General features: G+C 46.5%; 1 protein-coding gene across 1 annotated transcript in view; it reads right to left on the bottom strand.

The window, feature by feature from the left end:
• The window catches only part of FCHSD2 (FCH and double SH3 domains 2), a 129,889-nt gene that overhangs the window by 68,342 nt on the left and 35,725 nt on the right, over positions 1-25,822 (bottom strand). The window contains exon 3 of the mRNA XM_083362587.1: positions 8,978-9,023. Within this exon, the coding sequence (XP_083218713.1) occupies positions 8,978-9,023 (46 nt within the window). The remainder of the gene's footprint in view (positions 1-8,977; positions 9,024-25,822) is intronic.

Genomic DNA, 25,822 nt, shown 5'->3' with positions numbered 1-25,822 from the left:
TTTCCCTTTCCTTCCCCTTCCCTTCTTTCCCCCTTCACTTCCCTTTTTTCTTTCCTTTTTCCCTTCTTTCCTCCTTTCCTTCCTTTTTCTCTTTCCCTTTCCTTCCCCTTCCCTTCTTTCCTCCTTCCCTTCCCTTTTTTCTTCCCTTTTTCCCTTCCTTCCTTTTTCTCTTCCCCTTTCCTTTCCTTCCCTTCTTTCCTCCTTCCCTTCCCTTTTTTCTTCCCTTTTTCCCTTTTCCTCCTTCCCTTCCCTTCTTTCCTTCCTTCCTTTTTCTCTTCCCCTTCCCTTCATTTCTCCTTCACTTCCCTTTTTCCTTCCTTCCTTTTTCTCTTTCCCTTTCCTTCCCTTCTTTCCTCCTTCCCTTCCCTTTTTTCTTCCCTTTTTCCCTTTTCCTCCTTCCCTTCCCTTCTTTCCTCCTTCCCTTCCCTTTTTTCTTCCCTTTTTCCCTTTTCCTCCTTCCCTTCCCTTCTTTCCTCCTTCCCTTCCCTTTTTTCTTCCCTTTTTCCCTTTTCCTCCTTCCCTTCCCTTCTTTCCTTCCTTCCTTTTTCTCTTCCCCTTCCCTTCATTTCTCCTTCACTTCCCTTTTTCCTTCCTTCCTTTTTCTCTTTCCCTTTCCTTCCCTTCTTTCCTCCTTCCCTTCCCTTTTTTCTTCCCTTTTTCCCTTTTCCTCCTTCCCTTCCCTTCTTTCCTCCTTCCCTTCCCTTTTTTCTTCCCTTTTTCCCTTTTCCTCCTTCCCTTCCCTTCTTTCCTCCTTCCCTTCCCTTTTTTCTTCCCTTTTTCCCTTTTCCTCCTTCCCTTCCCTTCTTTCCTTCCTTCCTTTTTCTCTTCCCCTTCCCTTCATTTCTCCTTCACTTCCCTTTTTTCCTTCCTTCCTTTTTCTCTTTCCCTTTCCTTCCCTTCTTTCCTCCTTCCCTTCCCTTTTTTCTTCCCTTTTTCCCTTTTCCTCCTTCCCTTCCCTTCTTTCCTCCTTCCCTTCCCTTTTTTCTTCCCTTTTTCCCTTTTCCTCCTTCCCTTCCCTTCTTTCCTCCTTCCCTTCCCTTTTTTCTTCCCTTTTTCCCTTTTCCTCCTTCCCTTCCCTTCTTTCCTTCCTTCCTTTTTCTCTTCCCCTTCCCTTCATTTCTCCTTCACTTCCCTTTTTTCCTTCCTTCCTTTTTCTCTTTCCCTTTCCTTCCCTTCTTTCCTCCTTCCCTTCCCTTTTTTCTTCCCTTTTTCCCTTTTCCTCCTTCCCTTCCCTTCTTTCCTCCTTCCCTTCCCTTTTTTCTTCCCTTTTTCCCTTTTCCTCCTTCCCTTCCCTTCTTTCCTCCTTCCCTTCCCTTTTTTCTTCCCTTTTTCCCTTTTCCTCCTTCCCTTCCCTTCTTTCCTCCTTCCCTTCCCTTTTTTCTTTCCTTTTTCCTTTCTTTCTCTCTTCCCCTTTCCTTTCCTTTCCTTTCTCTTCCCTTCCCTTCGCTCTGGATACATTCTGAACATCTGCATCCTGAAAGCATTGCTTCATAGTCACACTCTGGGGAAAATGGCTTTTTTTAAAAAAAAAATATCACGATCATACTCCTTATCTTTCTTAAACTGAGAGCGGGGGGGAAACAACACCCAAAATAATGGGGTTCAATTCTCCTTCGCTCCACCCTGGGCATCTGGCGGAGGCATCTGGTGCCTTCATCAATCAAGAATTCAAATCAAGTATCTTTATTATGGTCTCCGACCAGCCTTTCCAATCAAGAATTTAGGATTGCTAATTAAAAAAAAATCCTTCCAATCAATGCCAAGTTTACAACATTATAAGCAGCTTGGTCTAGTGGTGAATGCACCAGGATAGAAAGCAGGCGACGGTGAGATCTAGTCCCGCCTTGGGCATGGAAGCTGGCTGGATTACTTTGGGCCAGTCATCCTCTCTTGGCCCAATCCACCTCACATGTTGTTGTTATGGGTTAATAGGAGGCGGAAAGAGTAGTGGGTATGTTCACTACTTGAGTTATTTATCAAATAAAGGCGGGTTTAAAATAAATAAATAGCCTGACCCAAGAACATTTCTTTGGTAAAAATGGCGTTACCTAACTTACTAAGGCTTCCAACTGGCCGTAAAGGGACATTACTACAGATTGCTGTGGTCCCGATACCAACACCCTAAGGTAATCCAGAACCATCCCTGGGGGGGGGGGGGAAGAAGAGAGAGAAATCCATATATGGTTTCCTTTCTTCTCATCATCACAGAATAACTAAAACAGGGATCTCCAAACTTGGCAACTTTTAAGACTTGGGGACTTCAACTCCCAGAATTCCTCAGCGGCTCACCCAGTTTTATTACTTTTATTTTCTCGAGGACAAAGACGAGGAGGAAAAGAAAAAAAAAGAGAGGGGGGAGCAAAGTTTCAGAACCTAGAACAGGGGTAGGCAACCTAGGCTCTTTTATGACTCATGGACTTCAACTCCCAGAATTCCTGAGCCAGCTTGGCTGGCTCAGGAATTCTGGGAGTTGAAGTCCATGAGTCATAAAAGAGCCGAGGTTGCCTACCCCTGACCTAGAACAAGACAGATGGCGACAGGAGTGTAAAATGCAAATCCATTATAAAGTTTTTGCACAGCCAACTAAACCCTGAGCCTATACTTTGGACTTTTAATTAGAGGTATAAAAGGCCATTCAAAGGTGGAAACACAAATGTTTTACCTCTAGCGTTGTATTTGGTTTTCAGGTGTACATTTTTTTTCTCTCTCTCTAGGAGGCAACTGGACTTATTGTTTTTTCTTTGAAGACGAAGCACCTTCAGCTCTGACTGGATGGTGGGGAATGGCAGGATTTATGCTCCTTGCAGAAAAACCGGTCATTTGCATCCTTTTAGAGAGTCGTTGAGGCCACTTGGAGGTTTATCTGTGTCCTCAGTCGCCTGGGTGGTGGAAATGGGCGTGGAGCCATCTTGGGACTGCAGAAAGGACTGTCTTATAGAATGGAGATGGATGGTGTCGTTTATATTTATATTCCTTGCAGAAAAACTGGTCATTTGCATCCTTTTAGAGAGTCATTGAGGCCACTTGGAGGTTTATCTGTGTCCTCAGAGTCGCCTGGGTGGTGGAAATGGGCGTGGAGCCTTCTTAGGACTGCAGAAAGGATTGTCTTATAGACTGGAGATGGATGATGTCGTTTATATTCCTTGCAGAAAAACTGGTCATTTGCATCCTTTTAGAGAGTCATTGAGGCCACTTGGAAGTTTGTCTGTGTCCTCAGGGTCACCTGAGTGGTGCAAATGGGCGTGGAGCCTTCTTGGAACTGCTGAACGGATTGTGTTGTAGACTGGACATGGATGATGTCGTTTATATTTATATTCCTTGCAGAAAAACTGGTCATTTGCCTTCTTTTAGAGAGTCATTGAGGCCACTTGGAAGTTTGTCTGTGTCCTCAGGGTCACCTGAGTGGTGCAAATGGGCGTGGAGCCTTCTTGGAACTGCTGAACGGATTGTGTTGTAGACTGGAGATAGATAGATCCCCCGTTTGCACCACTCAGGTGACCCTGAGGACACAGGTAAGCCTCCAAGTGGCCTCAACGACCCTGTAAAAGAATGCAAATGACCAGCTCTCTGCAAGGAGTGTAAATCCTTCCGTTCCCCACCACCCAGTCAGAGCCGAAGAAGCTTCTTGGAGGAGAAGCGAAACATCTTCAAAGAAAAACAAGGAAGTCCAGTTGCCTCCTAAAAAAACACTTTGAGGATACGGGGAACCCTTGGCTTTTAGTCACCGAAATTACAACAGCAGTGGGAAAAAGTGACCTATGACCGTTTTTCACACTTAGGGTCCTAAAGGGGCAAAAGGGGGGTTACGTGATCCCCTTTTGGGACTTTCCGGAGCAAAGTCAATGGGGAAGCCAGATTCACTTAACAACCGTGTTACTGATTTAACAGCTGCAGTGATTCACTTAACAGCGGTGGCAATAAAAGGTCGTAAAATGAGAGAAAAACTCACTTAAGAAATGTCTCACTTAGCAACAAAAATATTGGGCTCGACTCTGGCTGTATGTTGAGGACTATCTGGATTTCTTTCAAGGCCAGCTGTGCTAATGATTAAAAATCATTAAAATATTAATTGTGATTAATATTTAGGTGTTACTTATAGGTAAGGGTGTAGGTCTATACATGTGTTGTACATAGTATGTTCTAAATGTGTGTTATGTATGTGTTATGTATGAGAGCAAGCAGCTAAATTTCATTTTTAATGTGCGCCGTTGTGCCCACAGGGGGAAAAAATGACAATAAAGGATATCTAATCTAGTCTAGGGACGTGGTGGCTAGGACGCTGAGCTTGTCGATCAGAAGGTTGGCAGTTTGGCAGGTCGAATCCCGAGTGCCGCGTAGCAGAGTGAGCATCTGTTACTCGTCCCAGCTTCTGCCAACCTAGCAGTTCGAAAGCACATAAAAAAAATGCAAGTAGAAAAATAGGGACCACTCCGGTGGGAAGGTAAGAGCGTTCCGTGCGCCTTTGGCGCCTAGTCATGCCGGCCACATGACCACGGAGATGTCCTCGGACAAGCGCTGGCTCTTCGGCTTTGAAACGGAGATGAGCACCGGCCCCTAGAGTCGGAAACGACTAGCACGCATGTGCGGGGGAACCTTTACCTTTATCTAATCTAATCTAATCTAATTTTAAAAAAACCCAAAACTTTAAACCAAAAACTGGACGAATAGCTCGAATAACAAGTTCAAAGCCGACGTGCCCCTTCAAGTTTATTGTTATCTTCCACATAATAAAACAGACAATCTTTGTTGGGCAGCTGGAAAATAATTTCTTTTTCTTTCTTTTTTCTTTTTTTTTGGAGGGGGATAAATTAATTCTTCTTAAGGTCAGAGCTCCACTGTCTGACATTCTTTGGAAGAAAAGGCGGGCAGCCTGGTAAAACAGGATATTCCAAGCCTTTTGTCCAAGTTTATCTTAGCAATGTTCTTCCATTGTGTATACAGCTGAGCTGTAGGCTTGAGGCTGCAGGAAGATTCCTTCCAAAATGCCCAATAATTTAGCATTTTTTACAGGCAGCCAAGGCACAAGGTCCAGAGTGAGAGATCAACAAGTGTTGGTTTTGGATCTATTACCCATAATAAGCATTGCTAAGCAATCCAAATTCTTAGTGCATGACTCAGAAGCTTCAAAAGGGAATTTAGTCCTCAACCGATATAGAATAATTAATTCCTTCGCCATCTTTTTCCCCATCATTTTAAATTCAGAAGGACTGGAAAGATGGGTGTCTAAAGAGAAACCTGATCAAATGTGATCCTTTTGATCCCAAATCCTGCCCAAAGCTCTTGCTGCCTTTCAAAACAACAGAGCACAGGTGATCCAGGACTTACGACTGTGCCTTCGGTGATTGTTCAAAGTTACGACAGCACAGGGGAAAAAGTGACTTACAATCACTGTTCACGCTTAACAACCGTTGCAACATCCCTGCGGCGAGGTGATCAAAATTCAGATGCCTGGCAACTGACTCACATTTATGACGGTTGCAACATGCCCAGGTCATCTGATCCCCTTTTGCGACCTTCTGACAAGCAAAATCAATGGGGGAAGCCAGATTCACTTAACAACTGTGTGACTAACTTAACAACTGCAGTGATTCCCATAACCACTGTGGCAAGAAAGGTCGTAAAATGGGGCAAGATTCACTTAACAAATGTCTCGCTTAGCAACAGAAACTTTGGGCTCAATTGTGGTCATAAGTCAAGAACTGCCTATATTTATGACGGTCGAAAGTGCCCCGGGGTCACATGATCCCCTTTTGTGACCTTCTGACAAGCAAAGTCAACGAGGAAGCCAGATTCACTTAACAACCGTGTTACAAACTTAACAACTGCAGTGATTTGCTTAACAACGGTGGCAAGGAAGGTCGTAAAATGGGGCAAGATTGACTTAAAACTGTCTTGCTTAGCAACGGTTGCAATTCAAGGACTACCTATAGTCATCCATGGTCAAAACTGACAGTCTCCTTCTAAACCAGGGGTAGGCAACCTTGGCTCTTATATTTATTTATTTTATTTATTTATTTTAATTCCATTTATATGACTTGTGGACGTCAACTCCCAGAATTCCTCAGCCAGCATAGGGGAACTATGGCCACTTCATGACTTGCGGACTTCAACTCCCAGAATTCCTGAGTCAGCATGGGGGAACTATGGCCCCTTCATGACTTGCGGACTTCAACTCCCAGAATTCCTGAGCCAGCATGGGGGAACTAAGACCCCTTCATGACTGGTGGACTTCAACTCCCAGAATTCCTGAGTCAGCATGGGGGAACTATGGCCCCTTCATGACTTCAGGACTTCAACTCCCAGAATTCCTGAGCCAGCATGGCTGAGCTTGGAAACCTCTCCCTTTCCCCTCAGCATGGCTGGCTCAGGAATTCTGGGAGTTGAAGTCCACAAGTCATAAAAGAGCCAAGGTTGCCTACCCCTGTTGTAAACCAACGGATTTCATCAGATTATGATTCCTGTCTAACAGGAGAGAGAAAGAGATCGTGAATGATAGATTTTCACAGATTTTGAGCCGGGGTTGAAACAAACTGACAATCTATTTGTGACTTCCAACACACCCTTTCCATTTTTTGTCTTAGAAAACTAGAGCGTATTTTCCCCCCTAAAACAAATTAGTCCACTTCTCCTGCCTTAAGAAAAGAGGGAAAGAAAGATTTTGAAAAAAAAATGACAATTGTGTCTGTTAAAGAGCAGGAGGAAAACCACAAAACAAAACACAATAGCATTGTCAGAAGAACAGGCTTGCCCAGAAAAGCAAATTCTTTTTTACACAACAACCCAATGTGCTACAGACATACTGTGGGCAGACAACAGGAAAACACCTTTTTTTTCTTTCTAAGGCTCTATTATCAGCTAAAATTCACTTAAAGAACTGGTATATTGTTAGATCACTAAAGGGTAACAAATATAATGCCTTGGTAGGACCACACGTAGTCCTTGGTAGGACCACCACAGTTTGAATAATAATAGAATAGAGGTGGAAGGGACCTTGGAGGTCTTCTAGTCCAGCCCCCCGCTCAAGCAGGAGAACCTCAGATAACTGACTGTCCAGTCTCTTCTTGAAAACCTCCAGTGATGGAGCGTCCGTGATTTCTGGTGGCAAGCTGTTCCACTGGTTCATTGTCCTCACTTTCTCCTTTAATTCTAGGTTGCTTCTCTCTTTGGTTTGTTTCTTGCCCTGCCTTCTGGAGAAGAACGTGACCCCCTCTTCTTTGTGGCAGCCCCTCAAATAAAAAAGATGTTGAGACTCTGGAAAGAGTGCAGAGAAGAGCAACGAAGATGATTAGAAGACTGGAGGCTAAAACATACGAAGAAGGGTTGCTGGAATTGGGGATGTCTAGTTTAATGAAGAGAAGGGCGAGGGGGGGACATGATAGCAATGGTCCAAGATCTGAGGGGCAGCAGATAAAGAAGCCGGGGTTCAATCTATTCTCCAAAGCCCCTGAAGAAGGCAGGACAAGAAGTGACGGATGGAAACTAACCAAGGAGAGAAGCAACCTGGAACTAAGGAGAAATTTCCTGACAATTAACCAGTGGAACAACCTGCCTCAAGAAGTTGTGGGTGCTCCATCATTGGAGGTTTTTAAGAAGAGACTGGACAGCCATTTGTCTGCAATGATCTAGGGCAGAGGTCTTCAAACTCGGCCCTTTTATGACTCATGGACTTCAACTCCCAGAATTTCTCAGCCAGGCATGCTGGCTGAGGAATTCTGGGAGTTGAAGTCCATGAGTCATAAAAGGGCCAATTTGAAGACCCCTGATCTAGGGTTTCCTGCCTAAGCGGGGGGGTGGGGTGGACTAGAAGATCTCCAGGGCCCCTCCCAACTCTGTTATTCTGTATTTTATATTCTGTATTTCCCGCAAATGTGTCTTCTTGGAAGTCACCTGCCTCTTGTCTTTTTCTGGTGTGGTTTTCTTCCCTCATCCTCTCAACTTGGCCTATGTGAGATAAATAATCTATGCGACAAACCGAGTCTGTGTAATATTGTACCCACTGAAGGCTGATGGTTTTAAGCAGCTCATGCAGGGGTCTTCCAACTTGGCCCTTTTATGACTTGTGGACTTCAACTCCCAGAATTCCTGAGCAAGCGTGCCTGGCTGAGGAATTCTGGGAGTTGAAGTCCACAAGTCATAAAAGGACCACGTTTGAAGACCCCTGAGCTAATGGGTGGTATAAGTAACTATGTACATAGGCCTGAGTGGGTTATATACAGGTAGTCCTTGACTTACCACACAACAGTTTGAAATTATAACGGCACTGAAAAAAGTGATTTATTACCATTTTTCGCCCTTACGACCGCTGCGACATCCCCAGGGTCACGTGATCAATATTCAGACTCTTGGCTACTGTTTCATATTTATGACGGTTGCACTGTCCCGGGGTCACATGTGATCCCTTTTGCGACCTGCTGATAAGCGAAGTCACTGGGAAAGCCAGATTCTCTTAACAACCGTGTTACTAATTTAACAATTAGTAGGGATCTGCTTAACAAATGGGGCAACGAAGGTCGTAAAACGGGGCAAAACTCACTTAATGACTGTCTCACATAGCAACAGACATTTTGGGCTCAACCATGGTCATAAGTCGAAGACTCCCTGTATATAAGTCTATGAAACAGTACTAAATGAAATCAAGCGAAATGTGTTGAAGACGAACAATCGGATGTGTGTGGAGGCCGAAAGAACCTTCTAGATCAGGAAAGAACCTTCTAGATTATTTAATCTTTTTAACTTCTGTATTTATATTTTGATATTTATTGCCCTGTACACCGCCCTGAGTCCTTCGGGAGAAGGGCGGTATAAAAATTTAATAAATAATAATAATAAAATAATAGATCAGGAAAGAACCTTCTAGATCAGGCACACAGGCCTGGTCTGCTAGTACAGATAATCCTCAGCTTACAACCATTTTAAAACTCTGCAGGAAAGAGAATGCAAACTCTTCAACAATCGGCCGCAACGTTCTGCTCCTTACCTGGGCATATTCTCTCTCAATCGCCGTTTTCTTCTGACTGAACGTCCTACAAAAAAGACGAGAGAGAAAAAAAAATGTTGTTAAAATCACGGGGAAGAGCCAGGCGATTGAACAACAAAAAACCCGACATCAGCCCAGTTCGAACTCTGCAAATTCACGCCGATGGATAGAAATCAGAAATGAATTCAGGAGAAAAACAGATCAACGATTCGGGACCGTTGATGAGTTTGGAAATAAACCACTTTCACACACACACACGCAAAAGGACAATTCCTATCTGCAGTTTTAAGCGGCCGTGCCAATATGTAACTAACTAAATCAATATTAAGTGAATTAATGAGAGCTGTCCAGATAGGGAAAAGCACAGGCTCCAAATTCGGGTACATGGCTGGCTTTTAAAGTTTGTCTCCAGAAACGAGCCCGCTCTATTTGTGTTGCTCTAGCGTAGATATTTTGAACTGATAGAAGATAATATATTTATACTTAAGGGTTGAAATCAGGGGTCGCTAATCTCTGAGTTGAGCTACTTGCAGACGTTTCGTTACCCAACTAGGTAACATGATCAGTGCCAGGAGGGAGGGGGGGTTTGCAGAGAGGAGGAGGAGGAGGAGGAAGAGGAGGAGGACTGTTGTCTGTTTATATAGGAACCACCTATATAAGGGACCACCAAGAATTCAGCACTCACAGGGCAAGCCACTAATATATAAACCCCACTCCCTTCTAGCATGGATGATGTTACCAAGTTTGGTAATGAAGCATCTGCAAGAAAATAATCCATCTCAGAGAGTGCCAAGGAGTCCGCAATGATGGTCGTGGTCCTCCTCCTCTAACTCCCATCTAACATTGATGATGTCACCTAGCTGGGTAATGAAACGTCTCCAAGAAAACCCCCAAGCTCAGAGAGCACCAGGGACCCCCTAAATATCTCGGTTATAGAAGCCTGGAGAAAAAGGCAACATCCAATTACTGTATTTTCTGGCGTATAAGACTACTTTTTAACCCATGAAAATCTTCTCAAAAGTCAGGGGTCGTCTTATACGCCGGGTGCTGAAAATTTAGGGACAGGGCTGGCTGGAAAACCTGGAGCGGATCTCCCATTTAGTCTGCGCAGGGAAAGCGGGACCAATTGGAGAAGAAGCTGCAGTCTGTGAATTTTTACAGGGTTTATAGGGTTTCCTGCCTTAGCAGGGGGTTGGACTAGATGACCTCCAAGGTCCCCTCCAACTTATTATTATTATTATTATTATTATTATTATTATTATTATTATTATTATTATTATATCCACTTGCACTGTTTTATGTTTACATGTTTGATGACAAACAGCCTTATGTTTATAAGTGAGTTTTCCTACTAAGCACCTGCATGTCATAAGCATTTGAATTAAAATTACCATATTAAAATCAAATCTGATGTTTTTTAATTTTTATTTAGTGTGCGTTGGAAGAGGGGTAGTCTTATACGGCGAGTATAGCCCAAACCCTATAATTTAACAGGAAATGTAGGGGGTCGTCTTATACGCCCAGTCGTCTTATACGCCGGAAAATACGGTAGGCATTTAGGCTCCAACACTGCAGGCCAAGTTTGGTAGTTCTGATTTTAGTAAAGGAACGGGAAAGAAACGTTCGGTCTGTATTTAGTGGTTAGCGGTGGAAATCATTGCCTACCTATGGACCAAAAGTGATCCTAGAATTATTCATTCAAGGCAAGGCTCAGACAAACAATGCACAACCACGAAGATCGTACTGTAAGGTTTCAGCGCAGCTTTGGGGATTCCCCCCACATCTAATGTCCCGCCTCCATTTCCTTCTTTGCGTTATTTTGCACTCAAATCTTCCTTGCTTATACCGTAGGGAAGAGGCTGCCCACCGCTGCATGTGTGAACGCTTTGGTACCACAGGTTAAATCAAAGCCTATCTCCAGCTGAATGGCGGTTATCACTTTACTGGTCATTAGGTGCATAACAATAAAATGCCAGCAAATCAAACAGAAATTCAGTGTAGATAAAAATAAGGTTTTTACACTTAGGCCAGAAAAACCAACTGTATAGGTACAGGCTAGGTCAGGGGTAGGCAACCTTGGCCCCCTCATGACTGGTGGACTTCAACTCCCAGAATTCCTGAGCCAGCATGAGGGAAATTTGGCCCCTTCATGACTCGTGGACTTCAACTCCCAGAATTCCTGAGCCAGCATGGGGGAACTATGGCCCCTTCATGACTTGTGGACTTCCAACTCCCAGAATTCCTGAGCCAGCATGGGGGAAACTTTGGCCCCTTCATGACTCGTGGACTTCAACTCCCAGAATTCCTGAGCCAGCATGGGGGAACTATGGCCCCTTCATGACTTGTGGACTTCAACTCCCAGAATTCCTGAGCCAGCATGGGGGAAACTTTGGCCCCTTCATGACTGGTGGACTTCAACTCCCAGAATTCCTGAGCCAGCATGGGGGAAACTTTGGCCCCTTCATGACTGGTGGACTTCAACTCCCAGAATTCCTCAGCCACCATGGGGGAACTACGGCCCCTTCATGACTGGTGGACTTCAACTCCCAGAATTCCTGAGTCAGCATGGGGGAACTATGGCCCCTTCATGACTGGTGGACTTCAACTCCCAGAATTCCTGAGCCAGCCTGGCTCAGCTTGGAAACCTCTCCCTTTCCCCTCAGCATGGCTGGCTCAGGAATTCTGGGAGTTGAAGTCCACAAGTCATAAAAGAGCCAAGGTGGCCTACCGCTGGGCTAGGTGAAACCTGGCTCAGTGCCGGCAACTGCGAGAGGGATCTTGGAGTCCTAGTGGACAATCACCTAAATAGGCGCCAGCCGTGTGTGGCAGCCACCAAAAAAGCCAACACAATCCTAGGCTGCACTAATAGAGGGACAGAATCAAGATCACGTGTAGTTCTTATATTGCTTGTAGTCATTTTATAGAGCTAAAGTGCGATAGATTTAATAGTTCATTGTTGTTAGCATATGGTAGTTTATGATTATTATTTTTACTTTTATACCTTGTGTTTAGCTCTGGGAAGTCGGGGAGGGGGGAAGGGGAGGGTTGGGTTGGGAAGGGGGGATGGGGGTGGGGAGGGGTTGTTTTGTTAAAGATAAAATGTACTGAAAAACTTTTTAATACAAAAAAGATCACGTGTAGTTCTAAGTACTGCTTTACAAAGCCTTAGGTAAAGATCACGCTGTGAATATTGCATCCAGTTTTGGTCACCACGATGTAAAAAAAGATGTCGAGACTCTAGAAAGGGTGCAGAGAAGAGCAACAAAGATGATCAGGGGACTGGAGGCTAAAACATACAAAGAAGGGTCGCAGGAATTTGTCCAGTTTAATGAAGAGAAGGACGAGGGGGGGACATGATAGCCGTGTTCCAATATTTGAGGGGTTCCTTCAAAGATGCGGGGGACAATCTATTTTCCAAAGCACCTGAAGGCAAGACAAGAAACAAAGGTTGGAAACCAGTCAAGGAGAGAAGCAACCCGGAACTACGGAGAAATTTCCTAATGCTGAGGGCAAGCAACCGAGGGAACGCCTTCAGAAGTTGTGGGTGCTCCTCCATCAGTGGGAGGCTTTCAAAAAGGGACCGGACCGCCGTTGGTCTGACATATTGTAAGGTCTCCTGCTTGAGTAGGGGGTTGGACTAGAAGACCTCCAAGGTCCCTTCCAGCTCTAGTATTATTTTATTCTACAATAAGTCACACCCACACTTCAAAAAAAAAAAACACAAAACCAAACAGATTATGCTGCTTAAGATTCATTGGCAGACTTGCCAAGTTCATTTTTTTTGTCTCTGATTGTGTCTTGAATTCTGCAGCGCACTTCTGACTGTGACATAAAATAGGGTAACAGGCTTTTAAAAAACCAGAAGTATACACCATTTGTGCATTTCTCTCAAAAGTCAGTTACGCTATGTGCCAATAACGGAGAATACTTGTAGCTCAGGGTTGAAATGAGGGGTCCTTGGTGCCCTCTGAGCTTGCTTGTTTTCTTGCAGATAGTTTCATTACCCAAAGTAGGGAGGGGAGGGGGAGAGGGAGGAGTAGGAGGAGGAGGAGGAGGAGGACTGTTGATAGAGAAAGAGGACTGTGGGGTCTTTAGTGCTCTCTGAGCTAGCTTTTTTTCTTGCAGACGTTTCATGACCCAGCTAGGTAACATCATCCATGCTAGAAGATGTTCCCTAGTTGGGTCATGAAACGTCTGCAAGAAAACCATCAAAGCTCAGAGAGCAACAAGGACCCCACAATCCTCCTCCTCCTCCTCCTCCACAAACTCCACTCCCTTCTAGCATTGATGATGTTACCTAGTTGGGTCATGAAACGTCTGCAAGGAAACCACCCAGCTCAGAGAGCACCCAGGACCCCACAGTCCTCCTCTTCCCTCTACTCCTCTCCACAACCCACCTCTCTTTTAGCACTGATGATGTTACCCAGGTGGGTCATGAAATGTCTGCAAGAAAACCACCAAAGCTCAGAGAGCAACAAGGACCCCGCAGTCCTTCGGTTCCTCCTACCTTCTAGCACTGAAGATGTGATCTACTTGGGTCATGAAACGTCTGCAAGGAAACAACCAAGCTCAGAGAGCACCAAGGACCCCACAGTCTTCCTCCTCCTCCTCCTCCTCCTCCTCAACAATCCCCCCTCCCTTCTAGCACTGAAGATGTCATCTAGTTGGGTGATGAAACGTCTGCAAGAAAACCATCAAGGCTCAGAGAGGACCAAGGACCCCACAGTCCTCCTCCTCCTCCTCCTCTCTGAAAACCCCCCTCCCTTCTAGCACTGATGATGTTCCCTAGTTGGGTCATGAAACGTCTGCAAGGAAACAACCAAGCTCAGAGAGCACCAAGGACCCCACAGTCTTCCTCCTCCTCCTCCTCCTCAACAATCCCCCCTCCCTTCTAGCACTGAAGATGTTATCTAGTTGGGTGATGAAACGTCTGCAAGAAAACCACCCAGCTCAGAGAGCGCCAAGGACCCCTGGTTTCCGTATGTGCCATCAACTCTTAAGTGACCACGTAGATTTTTTCTTTTTTACACAACAGAATTTAACAGGATTTCCTCCACACCCAAGCTGCATATTGCCGTCTTCTTCTTAAAGAGATCCAAAAATGAGACAATTTTTTAAAAAATCTAAAAACGTTCTATGCCAGCTTTCTCTGCCAGTCAATGGGGGAAGCGAGATTTCTTTTAACCATTGCAGGATCCCCTTAGCAACTGCGGCGATTCGTGTATAACCACCACCACAACAAAAAAATTGACCATGCAAAACTGGCCGCAACTCAACCACCGTCTTGTTTAGCAGTGGAAATTCTGGTCCCAAATTGTTTGTCGTAAGCCGAGGACTAATTGTGACTCTCGCTCCTTAAATGGCAGCCTGGATTAGCAATTACATTTCAATCTTTTTCGTTTCAGAAGAAAGACTTGACTTGGGGAGGAGAAGCGACACCAAAGCACCTCAGCCCAGGTTTTTGTGTGTTTGTGTGTGTGTGTGTGTGTGTGTGTGTGTGTGTGTGTGTGTTTTCCAAAGGCGTTACTGACAGTCCTTAGAATACAAATTCACAAAGCTGTTTTTAACCTCAGGAGCCCTCTTACAAGAATCAGAACTTTATTACCAAAAACATCAAGAGAAACAAGGTTTTAAAGCAGCGAGATTTCCCAAGAGCGTCTGCTAGGTGAGAAAAAAGAAAGAAAGAAAAAAACCACATATAAATAACCGATCTAAAACATTTACTCTTTTCTTGAGCAATCTGACGTGCCGCATTTGTACAACGTCAAGAATTTTCGGATTTAAAAGTTTAAATTCAAACAGAGAGCAATTTTTTTCCCCTGCTTTTTATTTTTTATTTTCTTTTTTCTTCACAGCCGTTCTTGGGGAGAACGTTGGGCATTGTGCGTTGACAAAAAGCCTTCTGTAACGCTCATTAAAATCCTGAAAAGGCCCTTGCTTGCTTGCCTACATACACATGCACAAAACATCTGTTAGATATTACACACATGTATTCATCACTGCTGTTTTATATGCATGCCTTCAAACTTAATATTTGCTGTAAAGGAAGAGCGGATGGAGAAATGTAGTTCCCCTCTGACATTTTCATTCTGTTGTCTAAGGGAAGCCGACGGTGCATTAACAGAGGGACAGAATCAAGATCACAAGATGTGTTAATATTACTTTATTAATTGCCTTGCTAAGGCCACACTTGGAATGCTGCATCCAGTTTTGGTCCCCACGATGTAAAAAAGATTTTGAGACACTAGAAAGAGTGCAGAGAAGAGCAACAAAGATGATTAGGAGACTGGAGGCTAAAACGTATAAGGAACGGTTGCTGGAACTGGGTATCTCTAGTTTAATGAAGAGAACGGAGACATGAGCCTTGGTGGAGCAGTGGGCTGATGCCTCCTTAAGTAACACCAGCTGCCTGCAATTAGTGCAGGTTCGAGTCCCACCAGGCTCAAGGTTGACTCAGCCTTCCATCCTTCCCAGGTAGGTCAAATGAGGACCCAGATTGTTGGGGGCAATAAGCTGACTTTGTAATAATGCCGCTTGGGGTGTGTGTGAAAGCCCTAATAAGCAGGCTTATACATAGAATGAAGGCTACTGCTAAGCTTGTAAGCCGCCCTGAGTCTTCGGAGAAGGGCGGGAGATAAATGGAATTAAAATAAAAATAAAATGATAGCCATCTTCCAATATCTCAGGGGTTGCAGCAAAGAAGAGTTGGGGGTCAAGCTGTTCCCCAAAGTACCTGAAAGCAGGACAAGAAGCAACGGATGGAAACTGATCAAGGAGAGAAGCAACCTAGAACTAAGGAGAAATTTCCTGACAGTTAGAACAATTAACCAGTGGAACAGCCTGCCAGCAGAAGTTGTGAATGCTCCAAAACTGGAGGTTGTTTTTTTTTAAGAAGAGACTGGACAGCCATTTGTCTGAAATGGTATAGGGTTTCCTGCCTGAGCAGGGGGTTGGACTAGATGACCTCTGAGCTCCCCTCCAACTCGGTTACTCCATTTTCTGATGTACGTTTCCACAACGATCACAATCTTAACAAACGTGTTCTTACAGGGGGTGGAGAAGTCTTGGAATTAGAGATTTTAACTCAAGACACGCTGAAAACGTAACAATCGCTGCTTTCTAGGATTACGGCCAGTGGTGAAGGTACAATGGGCTTTATATGTCCCCATCAATCATTTTGGGAGCGATGGAATAATTGAAATCCGTGTTAATCTGAGCCCATGGGGCTGATTCCCTTTACGACTATGGCAAAAATAAAGGTCGTAGAATCAGATGTGACTCACCTGCCTTGCTCAGCAACGGAAATTCTAGTCCCAATCGTGGATCCATAAGTTGAGGAGCCCGTACGATTTCCCTCGCTTTAATCACCCCATCAGTGTTTTAATATTTCTGCATACCAGGGAAAATGCTAGGAGGCTTTAGTGGCCTATGCCAGGAGTAGGCAACCCTGGCTCTTTTATGACTTGTGGACTTCAACTCCCAGAATTCCTGAGCCAGCCATGCTAGCCCAGGAATTCTGGGAGTTGAAGTCCACAAGTCATGAAGGGGCCATAGTTCCCCCATGCTGGTTCAGGAATTCTGGGAGTTGAAGTCCACAAGTCATGAAGGGGTCATAGTTCCCCCATGCTGGTTCAGGAATGCTTGGATTTGAAGTCCACCAGTCATGAAGGGGCCATAATTCCCCCATGCTGGCTCAGGAATTCTGGGAGTTGAAGTCCACAAGTCATGAAGGGGCCATAGTTCCCCCATGCTGGTTCAGGAATGCTGGGATTTGAAGTCCACAAGTCATGAGGGGAGGCACAGTTCCCCCATTGTGGCTCAGGAATTCTGGGAGTTGATGTTCACAAGTCATGGCCATAGTTCCCCCATGCTGGCTGAGGAATTCTGGGAGTTGAAGTCCATGAGTCATGAGGGGGGCCACAGTTCCCCCATGCTGGCTCAGGAATTCTGGGAGTTGATGTCCACGAGTCATAAAAGAGCCAAGGTTGCCTACCCCTGGTCTATACACCCAATAAGTAACAACAGAGCACACAAATACAGACAAGTCCTCGACCTATGACCGCAACTGAGCCTAAAATTTCCGTGAGACATTTGTTCAGTGAGTTTTGCCCCACTTCACGACCTTCCTTGCTACCGTTAAGTGAATCACTGCAGGGGTCATGTTAGTAACCCTGCCGTTGTGAATGTTGTTAAGTGAATCTGGCTCCCCCAACTGCTTGTCAGAAGGGGATCACATGACCCCAGAGGCGGGGGGGAGGGGGAAGATACTGCCACTGTCATAAACATGAGTCCGTTGTCAAGCGTCCCGAGTTTTTAATCCCGTGATCTTGGGTGTGCCACCGTCGTTGCAAAGTGTGTGAAAAATGGTCCTAAGTCAGTTTTTTTCAGCGCCGTTGTAACTTAGGAATGGTCAGTAAGTGAACTGCCGTAAGCCGAGGACCACCTGTAGATATACTTCCTAAATATATTCTCACGCCCAACAAAAGGACCCAGATTGTTGGGGGCAATTAAGCTGACTTTGTAATAATGCCGCTTGGGGGTGTGTGTGTGAAAGCCCTAACAAGCAGGCATATACATAGAATGAAGGCTACTGCTAAGCTTGTAAGCCGCCCTGAGTCTTCGGAGAAGGGCGGGATATAAATGGAATTAAAATAATGAAATAAAATAAAATAAAGAGAACACGGACACCCCCAACTCCGATGAAGTTGTTACCTAGCCTGGTAACGCGACGTTCGGAAACCAACCCACAAGCAAATGGCTTAAGGTTTTGTGCAGATTTGTATTTTAATCGTCATCGTCATCATCATCATCATCATCATCAAGGCCATAAACAAGATAATCACCCCCTTTGCAACACAACATAATAGGCTTGCTACCACCCCCACCCCCCAATTCTGCGCTCTTCCTAGCTGGGCTGTTAGAAACGCTTCTGAAGCAGGCTCTCTTCAGTAAAAAAAGACTTTTTAAAAAAAATTCTGCACAAGAGGAAAGAAAAAAACCACGCATTTCCTCAGGGCTCGGTAGGCAGAAGCCCTGGAATGCGTTTCCAGCTCTTTGAGGGGATTCCCTGGAGCACGGAGGATTTGGCCCTTGAGCTCAACGAAAGCCACGCTGTGGATTTAGCAGCCGCGCTAGGTTTTCATTCATGTCATCTTCATGCGTCTGGGAAGACAAAATATGTTTGTTTTTTTTCACATCCCTCTGGCCAAATTTGGCTGCATTCTGGCAGTCCTTTGCAGAGCAAAAGCCAGCTCAAACAGTCCAACGGGGCTGGCAAGAACAGGGAGGGGGGGGGTCCCTGGTGCTCTCCGAGCTTGGTGGTTTTCCAAACTAGGCAACATCATCAGTGCTAGTAGGGAGTGGAATGGGGAGGAGGAGGAGGAGGAGGAGGAGGAGGAGGAGGAGGAGGAGGAGGAAGAGGAGGAGGAGGAGGAGGAGAGCGGTGGGGTCCTTGATGCTCTCTGAGCTTGGTTGTTTTCTTGCAGACATTTCATGACTAGGTAACATCATCAGTGCAACCGGTAGTAGGGGATGGAGTTTACTCATATTCTAGTGGAATTCTAGCACCAACTACTAGAAGATAAACAGGGTGCATCTCTCTCTTCCTGTAACCCACTTGCAAAAATCTTCTCTCAAGGTTGCTCCCCATCACAACGTACCCAGCATGGAGCATAAAGGTGGCTGAACAGTGTCCCCAATTAGCCAACTGTCACCAGGTTACCAACATATATCCAAACAGGTAAAGTTCAACAGTACTAATACTACTCTGAGTTGACGTGTGTGCAAATCCTATAGGGTTGCCCAGATTGAGGATTGTGAACGTCCAGTAAATTAAATGTCTCCAGATTCCCAGGACAGGAAAATATCCGTCTGGCTGATTTGCCAGTTGAACCTGTTTCTGTTGACTCTCCAACTCAAAGGCTTTGGCAAACACAGGGCAGTGACCACGTCTGTAAACAATTGACTTTGCTCAATTCATCGTACCTGTTAGCTCTAACAAAAGAGTCTTATCTACTGAAGCCAAATATGCAGACCTAATGGCCATCACAAATTCAGCAGTTTGGTCTAGTGGTTTGGACACTAGACTAAAAATCAGGAGACTTGTGAGTTCTAGTCCCGCCCTAGGCGTGAAAGTCAGCTGGGTGACTTTGCGCCAATCACCAGGAGACGGTGAGTTCTAGTCCCGCCTTGGGCGTGAAAGCCAGATGGGTGACTTTCGGCCAATCACCAGGAGACGGAGGGTTCTAGTCCCGCCTTGGGCGTGAAAGATGGGGGACTTTGGGCCAATCACCAGGAGACGGTGAGTTCTAGTCCCGCCTTGGGTGTGAAAGCCAGATGGTGGACTTTCGGCCAATCACCAGGAGACGGGGAGTTCTAGTCCCGCCTTAGCCATGAAAGCCAGCTGGGGGACTTTGGGCCAGACCCTCTCTCTCAGCCAAACCCACCTGACAGGGAAAATAGGAGGAGGAAGTTGTGTTGGATATGTTTGACATCTTGAGTTGCTTATCAACATAATAAAGGCAGGATACAAGTCAATAATGCATGGGTGTTTTATTCCGTACTCTAATATTCCATATGGAGTGATGTCCCATGGCCAGATGATTAGTGCACTGCAAATATCCGGGTATGGCTACGCTTTGAGAACAAAGGTCAAAGTGAGCAGATTGTTGATGGAAGAAAATATCTGTAAGTCAAGGTTCAATTGTGGGTCCTTTGGTGCTCTCTGAGCTGGGTGGTTTTCCTGGAGACGTTGCGTGACCCAACTAGGGAACATCATCAGTGCCAGAAGGGAGGAGGGTTGGAGGAGGAGGAGGAATGTGGGGTCTTTGGTGCTTTCTGAGCTTGGCATTTTTCTTGTAGACATTTCATGACCCAACTAGGGAACATCATCAGGGCTAGAAGCGAGGAGGAGGAGGAGGAGGAGGAGGAGGAGGAAGAAGAGAAGGAGGAGGGGGAAGAGGGGGTTGGAGGGGAGAAAGAGAAGAATGAGAAGGAGGAGGAAAAAGGTGGAGGAGGAGGAGGAGGAGGAGGAGGAGGAGGAGGAGGAGGAGGAGAAGAAGAAGAAGAAGAAGAAGAAGAAGAAGAAGAAGAAGAAGAAGAAGAAGAGGAGGAGGAGGAGGAGGAGGAGGAGGAGGAGGTGGAGGTGGAGGTGGAGGTGGAGGAGGAGGAGGACTTTGAGATCCTTGGTGTTTTCTGAGCTTAAGTATTTTCTTGTAGACATTTCATGACCCAACTAGGGAACATCATCAGTGCTAGAAGGGAGGGGGGTTTGTGGAGTGGAATGAGGAGGACTGTGGGGTCCTCGATGCTCTCTGAGCTGAGTGCAATTGTGAAACCAGTAACCCGGCCGTTAAGTGAATCTAACTCCATTAACCTGGCTAGTCAGAAGGTCGCAAAGGGGGAACACGTGACCCCCCCCGGGACACCGCGACCGTCGTAAATGCGGTTGCCAAGCGCCCAACTAAACGATTGGCCGTCAAGTCGAGGACTACCTGTCCCTGCACAACTGAAGCAGGGATTTTTGGCTGGTTTAGGAAGAAGCCCCACAAAATGCACGGTGGGAATTCCTTCACACCGCGCTGGCTGGGGAATTCTGGGAGCTGGAGGCCCACGTCTCTTCTGAAGTTGACAAAGAATGGACTCGCACAGCTTCCATCTGCAGATCCTGGAAGGTGGCCAGCAGCCGTCCTAATTTGAACAACTGCACCGGGTTTTCAACTGCACCAGGATTGGTTCACACGTGGATGTTCGACCCTTGATGATGCACGAGTCAGTTCCAAACGCAAAAGTGCCAAAAGGTCAGCGGCAGGGAAAAATATGCAGTACCAGGTCTGAATTTGCGGGCGGAAAACATAGCTAATGCGGCTTCCTCCTCTTAATTTTCCCCACAACAACCACCCAGTTTGGCTCAGAGAGAAGGACTGGCCCCAAATCACCCAGCTGGCTTTCATGCCTGAGGTAAGACTAGAACTCACCATCTCCTGGTGACTGGCCCAAGGTCACCGAGTTGGCTTTCATGCCTAAGGCGGGACTATAACTCAACGTCTCCTGGTGATTGGCCCAAAGTCACCCAGTTGGCTTTCATGCCTAAAGCAGGACTAGAACTCACCGTCTCCTGGTGATTGGCCCAAAGTCACCCAGTTGGCTTTCATGCCTAAAGCAGGACTAGAACTCACCATCTCCTGGTGATTGGCCCAAAGTCACACAGCTGGCTTACATGCCTAAAGCAGCACTAGAACTCACCGTCTCCTGGTGATTGGCCCAAAGTCACCCAGTTGGCTTTCATGCCTAAGGCAGGACTAGAACTCACTGACACCTGGTGATTGGCCTAAGGCGGGATTAATGCCAGTCTCCCACTTGCTCGCCTGGCGCCTTCACCACTAGGCCCAAGTGCCTGGTGCCCTTCCCCCCAATATATCCATTTCCTTGAATTAATTGTCATCACTCTTATCACTGCTAAGAGTTGACAGCCATTTGATGACACATAACCCATCACCCACGCCCCCATGGGCGCTTCTCCTTAGCGTGCCATATTCAGAAAGGACGCAACCACCAGTTTATTCAGTGATAATTGCCTTTTGTTCACAGTTGGTTCAGGAAGCCGAAACTGAATAAGAAGAATTTCCACCACCCATTTTTTTTTCTGAACTTTCTTTCCAATTCATGTATTTCGATTTTCACATTCACATTTGCATGTAAAAGAGGAGTGCAAAAGGCATGTCGTCCTTCATCGGAAAGTTTTATATCCTTCCATCCTATCGGGGGGGGGGGTCTCTTGAGACGTATGATTAGGCGCCTCTTGAGGACGGGATCCACAATCCTTTGAGGCTAAAACAGGCTCTAATACGTATGCTTTGTGACGCGTAGTGAATAAGCCCGACTTACGTGGCTTAAATCATTGGGAAATATCTGGCGAGGACGTTTCGTCAAGGTCAGTGGGAATTTTGGGTGGGAATTTGGGACCGTATTTCCTAGGTGCGCAGAACACGCAACACGCCGGAAAATGAAGTATAAACAAGAAAACACACCCATTTGCAGGGGCGCTGGAATAACAACAACAATAAAGTTGGAAGGGACCTTGGAGGTCATCTAGTCCAACCCCCTGCTCAGGCAGGAAACCCTAGGCCATTTCAGACAAATGGCTGTCCAGCCTCTTCTTAAAAACTTCGTGTTGGAGCATTCACAGCTTCTGGAGGCAGGTTGTTCCACTGGTTAGTTGTTATGTCAGGAGGTTTCTCCTTAGTTCTAGGTTGCTTCTCTCTGTTATAGAAAAACAGAGTTGGAAGGGACCTTGGAGGTCATCTAGTCCAACCCCCTGCTCAGGCAGAAAACCCTATGCCATTTCAGGCAAATGGTTTGTCCAGTCACTTCTTAAAAACTTCCAGTGTTGGAGCATTCACCACCTCTGGAGGCAGGTTGTTCCACTGGTTAATTGTTGTAACTTGTCAGGAAGTTTCTCCTTAATTCCAGGTTGCTTCTCTGCTTGATGAGTTTCCATCGGTGGCTTCTTGTCCTGCCTTCAGGGGCTTTAAATTCATTTTTCCCCTCATTAATCTACACACAGTAGATTCTTTCACAAAGTGAAAAGAGAATTTTAGAAATGTCTGTAAATGGGTTAAAAAAAGAGAAAACGGACCAAAGTGAAGGGGGTCTGAACACTTGCTAAATGCAGCATAGGATGTGGATTCTGTGTCCATGTCTGTGTGTGTGTGTGTGTGTGTGTGTGTGTGTGTGTGTGTGTGTGATGTGATCCCCTTTTGTGACCTCCTGACAAGCAAAATCGATTGGGGGGGGGAGAACCGGATTCACTTAACGACCATGTCACTGACTTAACAACTGCCACGATTCACACTTAACCGCCCTGGCGAGACCAATCGTCAAATGGGGCAAAAGTCACTTAACAAGCGGCTTGCTTTGCCAACAGGCATTGGAGGCTCAGCTGTGGTCGTACGTCCGAGGACTACCTGCAGTCCTGAGAGCAGCCTGGGGTGGCAGCTGTTTCACGGGTCGTGCCAAAGGTGTGCCAAGGGCTGGCTTCCTTCCGTTCGGTTCCAGGTTTCAAAGGTCGCACCGACTCGGCGCACGCCACATCTTACAAGCCACTTTGCTCCACGAGCAAAATGCAAGAAGCCGCCACGGAGGGAGGAAGCCTGCCCGTCGGCCGTCGATTCACGTCCTGTTTTGCAGGGGGCGTTATATAAGGAAGGCTGAGTAAAGTTCAAGGCCGAAGGAGTGCTCTGTGGTCGCCCGGAGGGCCTTGCACAGGCACCAGGGTTCTCTCTCTCTGCGTTGCCGGAGAGAAACCAAGCTTGTTTTCAAGGGGAGAGAATGTCTGTAGCTCGGGGTAGAACTGTGGGGTCCTGGGTGCTTCTCTGAGCTTGGCTGGTTTTCTTGCAGACCTTTCGTGACCCAACTAGGTAACATCATCTGGGAAGGAAGGAAGGAAGGAAGGAAGGAAGGAAGGAAGGAAGGAAGGAAGGAAGGAAGGAAGGAAGGAAGGAAGGAAGGAAGGGAACTGTGGGGTCTTCAGTGACCTCTGAGCTGGGTGGCTTTCTTGCAGATGTTTCGTGACCCAAGTAGGAAACATCATCAGTGCGAGGAGGAGGAGGAGGAGGAGGAGGAGGAGGAGGAGGAGGAGGAGGAGGAGGACTGTGGGGTCCTCAGTGCTCTCTGAGCTGGGTGGCTTCCTTGCAGACGTTTCGTGACCCAAGTAGGGAACATCATCAGTGCTAGGAGGGAGGAGGAGGAGGAGAAGGAGGACTGTGGGGTCCTTGGTGCTCTCTGAGCTGGGTGGTTTACTTGCAGACATTTCGTGACCCAGCTAGGTAACATCATCAGTGCAAGAAGGGAGCGGGGTCTCTCTCTCTCTCTTCTTTAATACCAAGATTAATACTAGACTAACAATCAATCGAGAGACGCGGTGGCTCAGGACGCTGAGCTTGTCGATCAGAAGGTCGGCAGTTTGGCGGGTTGAATCCCGAGTGCCGCATAGCAGAGTGAGCACCTGTTACTCATCCCAGCTTCTGCCAACCTAGCAGTTCGAAAGCACGTAAAAATGCAAGTAGAAAAATAGGGACTACTCTGGTGGGAAGGTAAGAGCATTCCGTGCGGCTTTGGCATCTAGTCATGCCGGCCACATGACCACGGAGACGTCCTCGGACAAGCGCTGGCTCTTCGGCTTTGAAACGGAGATGAGCACCGGCCCCTAGAGTCGGAAACGACTAGCACGCGTGTGCGGGGGAACCTTTACCTTTTTAACAATCAAGAAATAAACAATATCCCAATCAAGGTCCTATCCTATTGCCTCACACTAGTTTATAAGATAGTGATGCATATTGAGCCTTTAAATACCAGAAGGGCGAACACATGAATAAACATGGAACACACACGCACACACACACACAAACATGCATTACAGGTAGTCCTCGACTTGCAACCATTTGTTTAGCGACCGTTCACACTCTGTTACTCTTTTGTTCTGATTTTGATTAAAGCTACAACTGTGCTGGAAAAAGTGACTTACAACTGGTCCTTGCGCTTACAACCGCTGCGGCATGCCCCTTGCTCATGTGATCAAAACTTGGGCACTTTGGCAACTGATATGTATTTAGACGGTTGCAGCATCCCAGTGTGTGTGTGTGTGTCACGTGACCTTCCCAGCCAGCTTCCACCAAGCAAAGCCAATGGGGGGGGGAGTCGGGCTCCCTTAACGACCTCATGATTCACTTAACAACCGTGGCCAAACAAAGAAAGGCTGTAAAATCAGGCACAACATAAAACACCCACCTTTCCTTAATAACGGAAATTTCAATTCTGATCATAAGCCGAGGACTACCTGCCCCGCGTGTAAGCCGCATCAACGCATCCCACAAAGGAGTAGAACAAGTTAACATTAGCATCAGAGCTATGTGGCCCCCCCCCAAAAAAAATCCAGTTTGGGATCTCTAGAATTCCCCTTTGCAAGGAATTCCTCGCCGGCAAACAAAAAATACTCACAAAAACGTAGAAGGAGGCTGCACCCCGTCATCATAAGAGCCTCGAACCCACAGCTCCTCCCTGGGTAACGGCAAGGGGGAATAACCGAAACATCGCTTAAGGGGGAAACCAAGGTTTGCGACGAGGCTCAGCTGCCCTTCCATTTGACGTGCGGGAAAAACAATTCAGCATCCTGCAAACGCCGGGCAAACGCCACGCCCGGCTCCCGTTCTTGCTAATCCCGTTATTTAAGGAGAAGAAAGCTTCCCCCCCACCCCGCTTTAATTTATTCTTTTCATTAAATGGAGCATGAAAATAACCTAAGCGGCCTCTACAAAACCCATCTCGTTTCCTCCACACACACCCCCGGAGACTCGACAACTATTTTGCGAACGAGAGAACAGGCGACAACAGGCCGTAAGACTTGACCCTTCGGCCTGGGACTCGGCACCTCCAAACGGACCGCGGGAATTGACTGATCAACATTGGAGAATTTCGGAAGCCTGCATTGGGCCCGGCACGGGGGGGGGGGGGGAGGCGCGGGCTGCTGCTGTGTCGGGCCATTTCCGAACTTCTTTTAGAGACAATTGGAGACGTTTGGGTAGAACCGGTGAAAATGGCGGAGTCGGGCCTCAGACGCAACCGGTGGCCGCTTCGATGTCAGCTGCAAAGGTTTCTGGACCGGGAAAGGAATAAGGCGGAGGATCAATTTGTTTTCATTTATACCTTGAAACCAGCAGAACGGCTTCCTTCAAAGTTGTGGGTGCTGCATCAATAGAGGTTTTTAAGAAGCGGTGGGATAAACACCTGTCTGATACGGTGTGTAGAGTCGCCTGCTCCAGCAGGGGGTTGGACTAGAAGACCTCCAAG

This window comes from Vipera ursinii (genome assembly GCF_947247035.1).
Source record: "Vipera ursinii genome assembly, chromosome: 4".
Taxonomy (NCBI): Eukaryota; Metazoa; Chordata; class Lepidosauria; order Squamata; family Viperidae; genus Vipera; species Vipera ursinii.
This window is presented reverse-complemented; position numbering and strand designations above follow the sequence as displayed.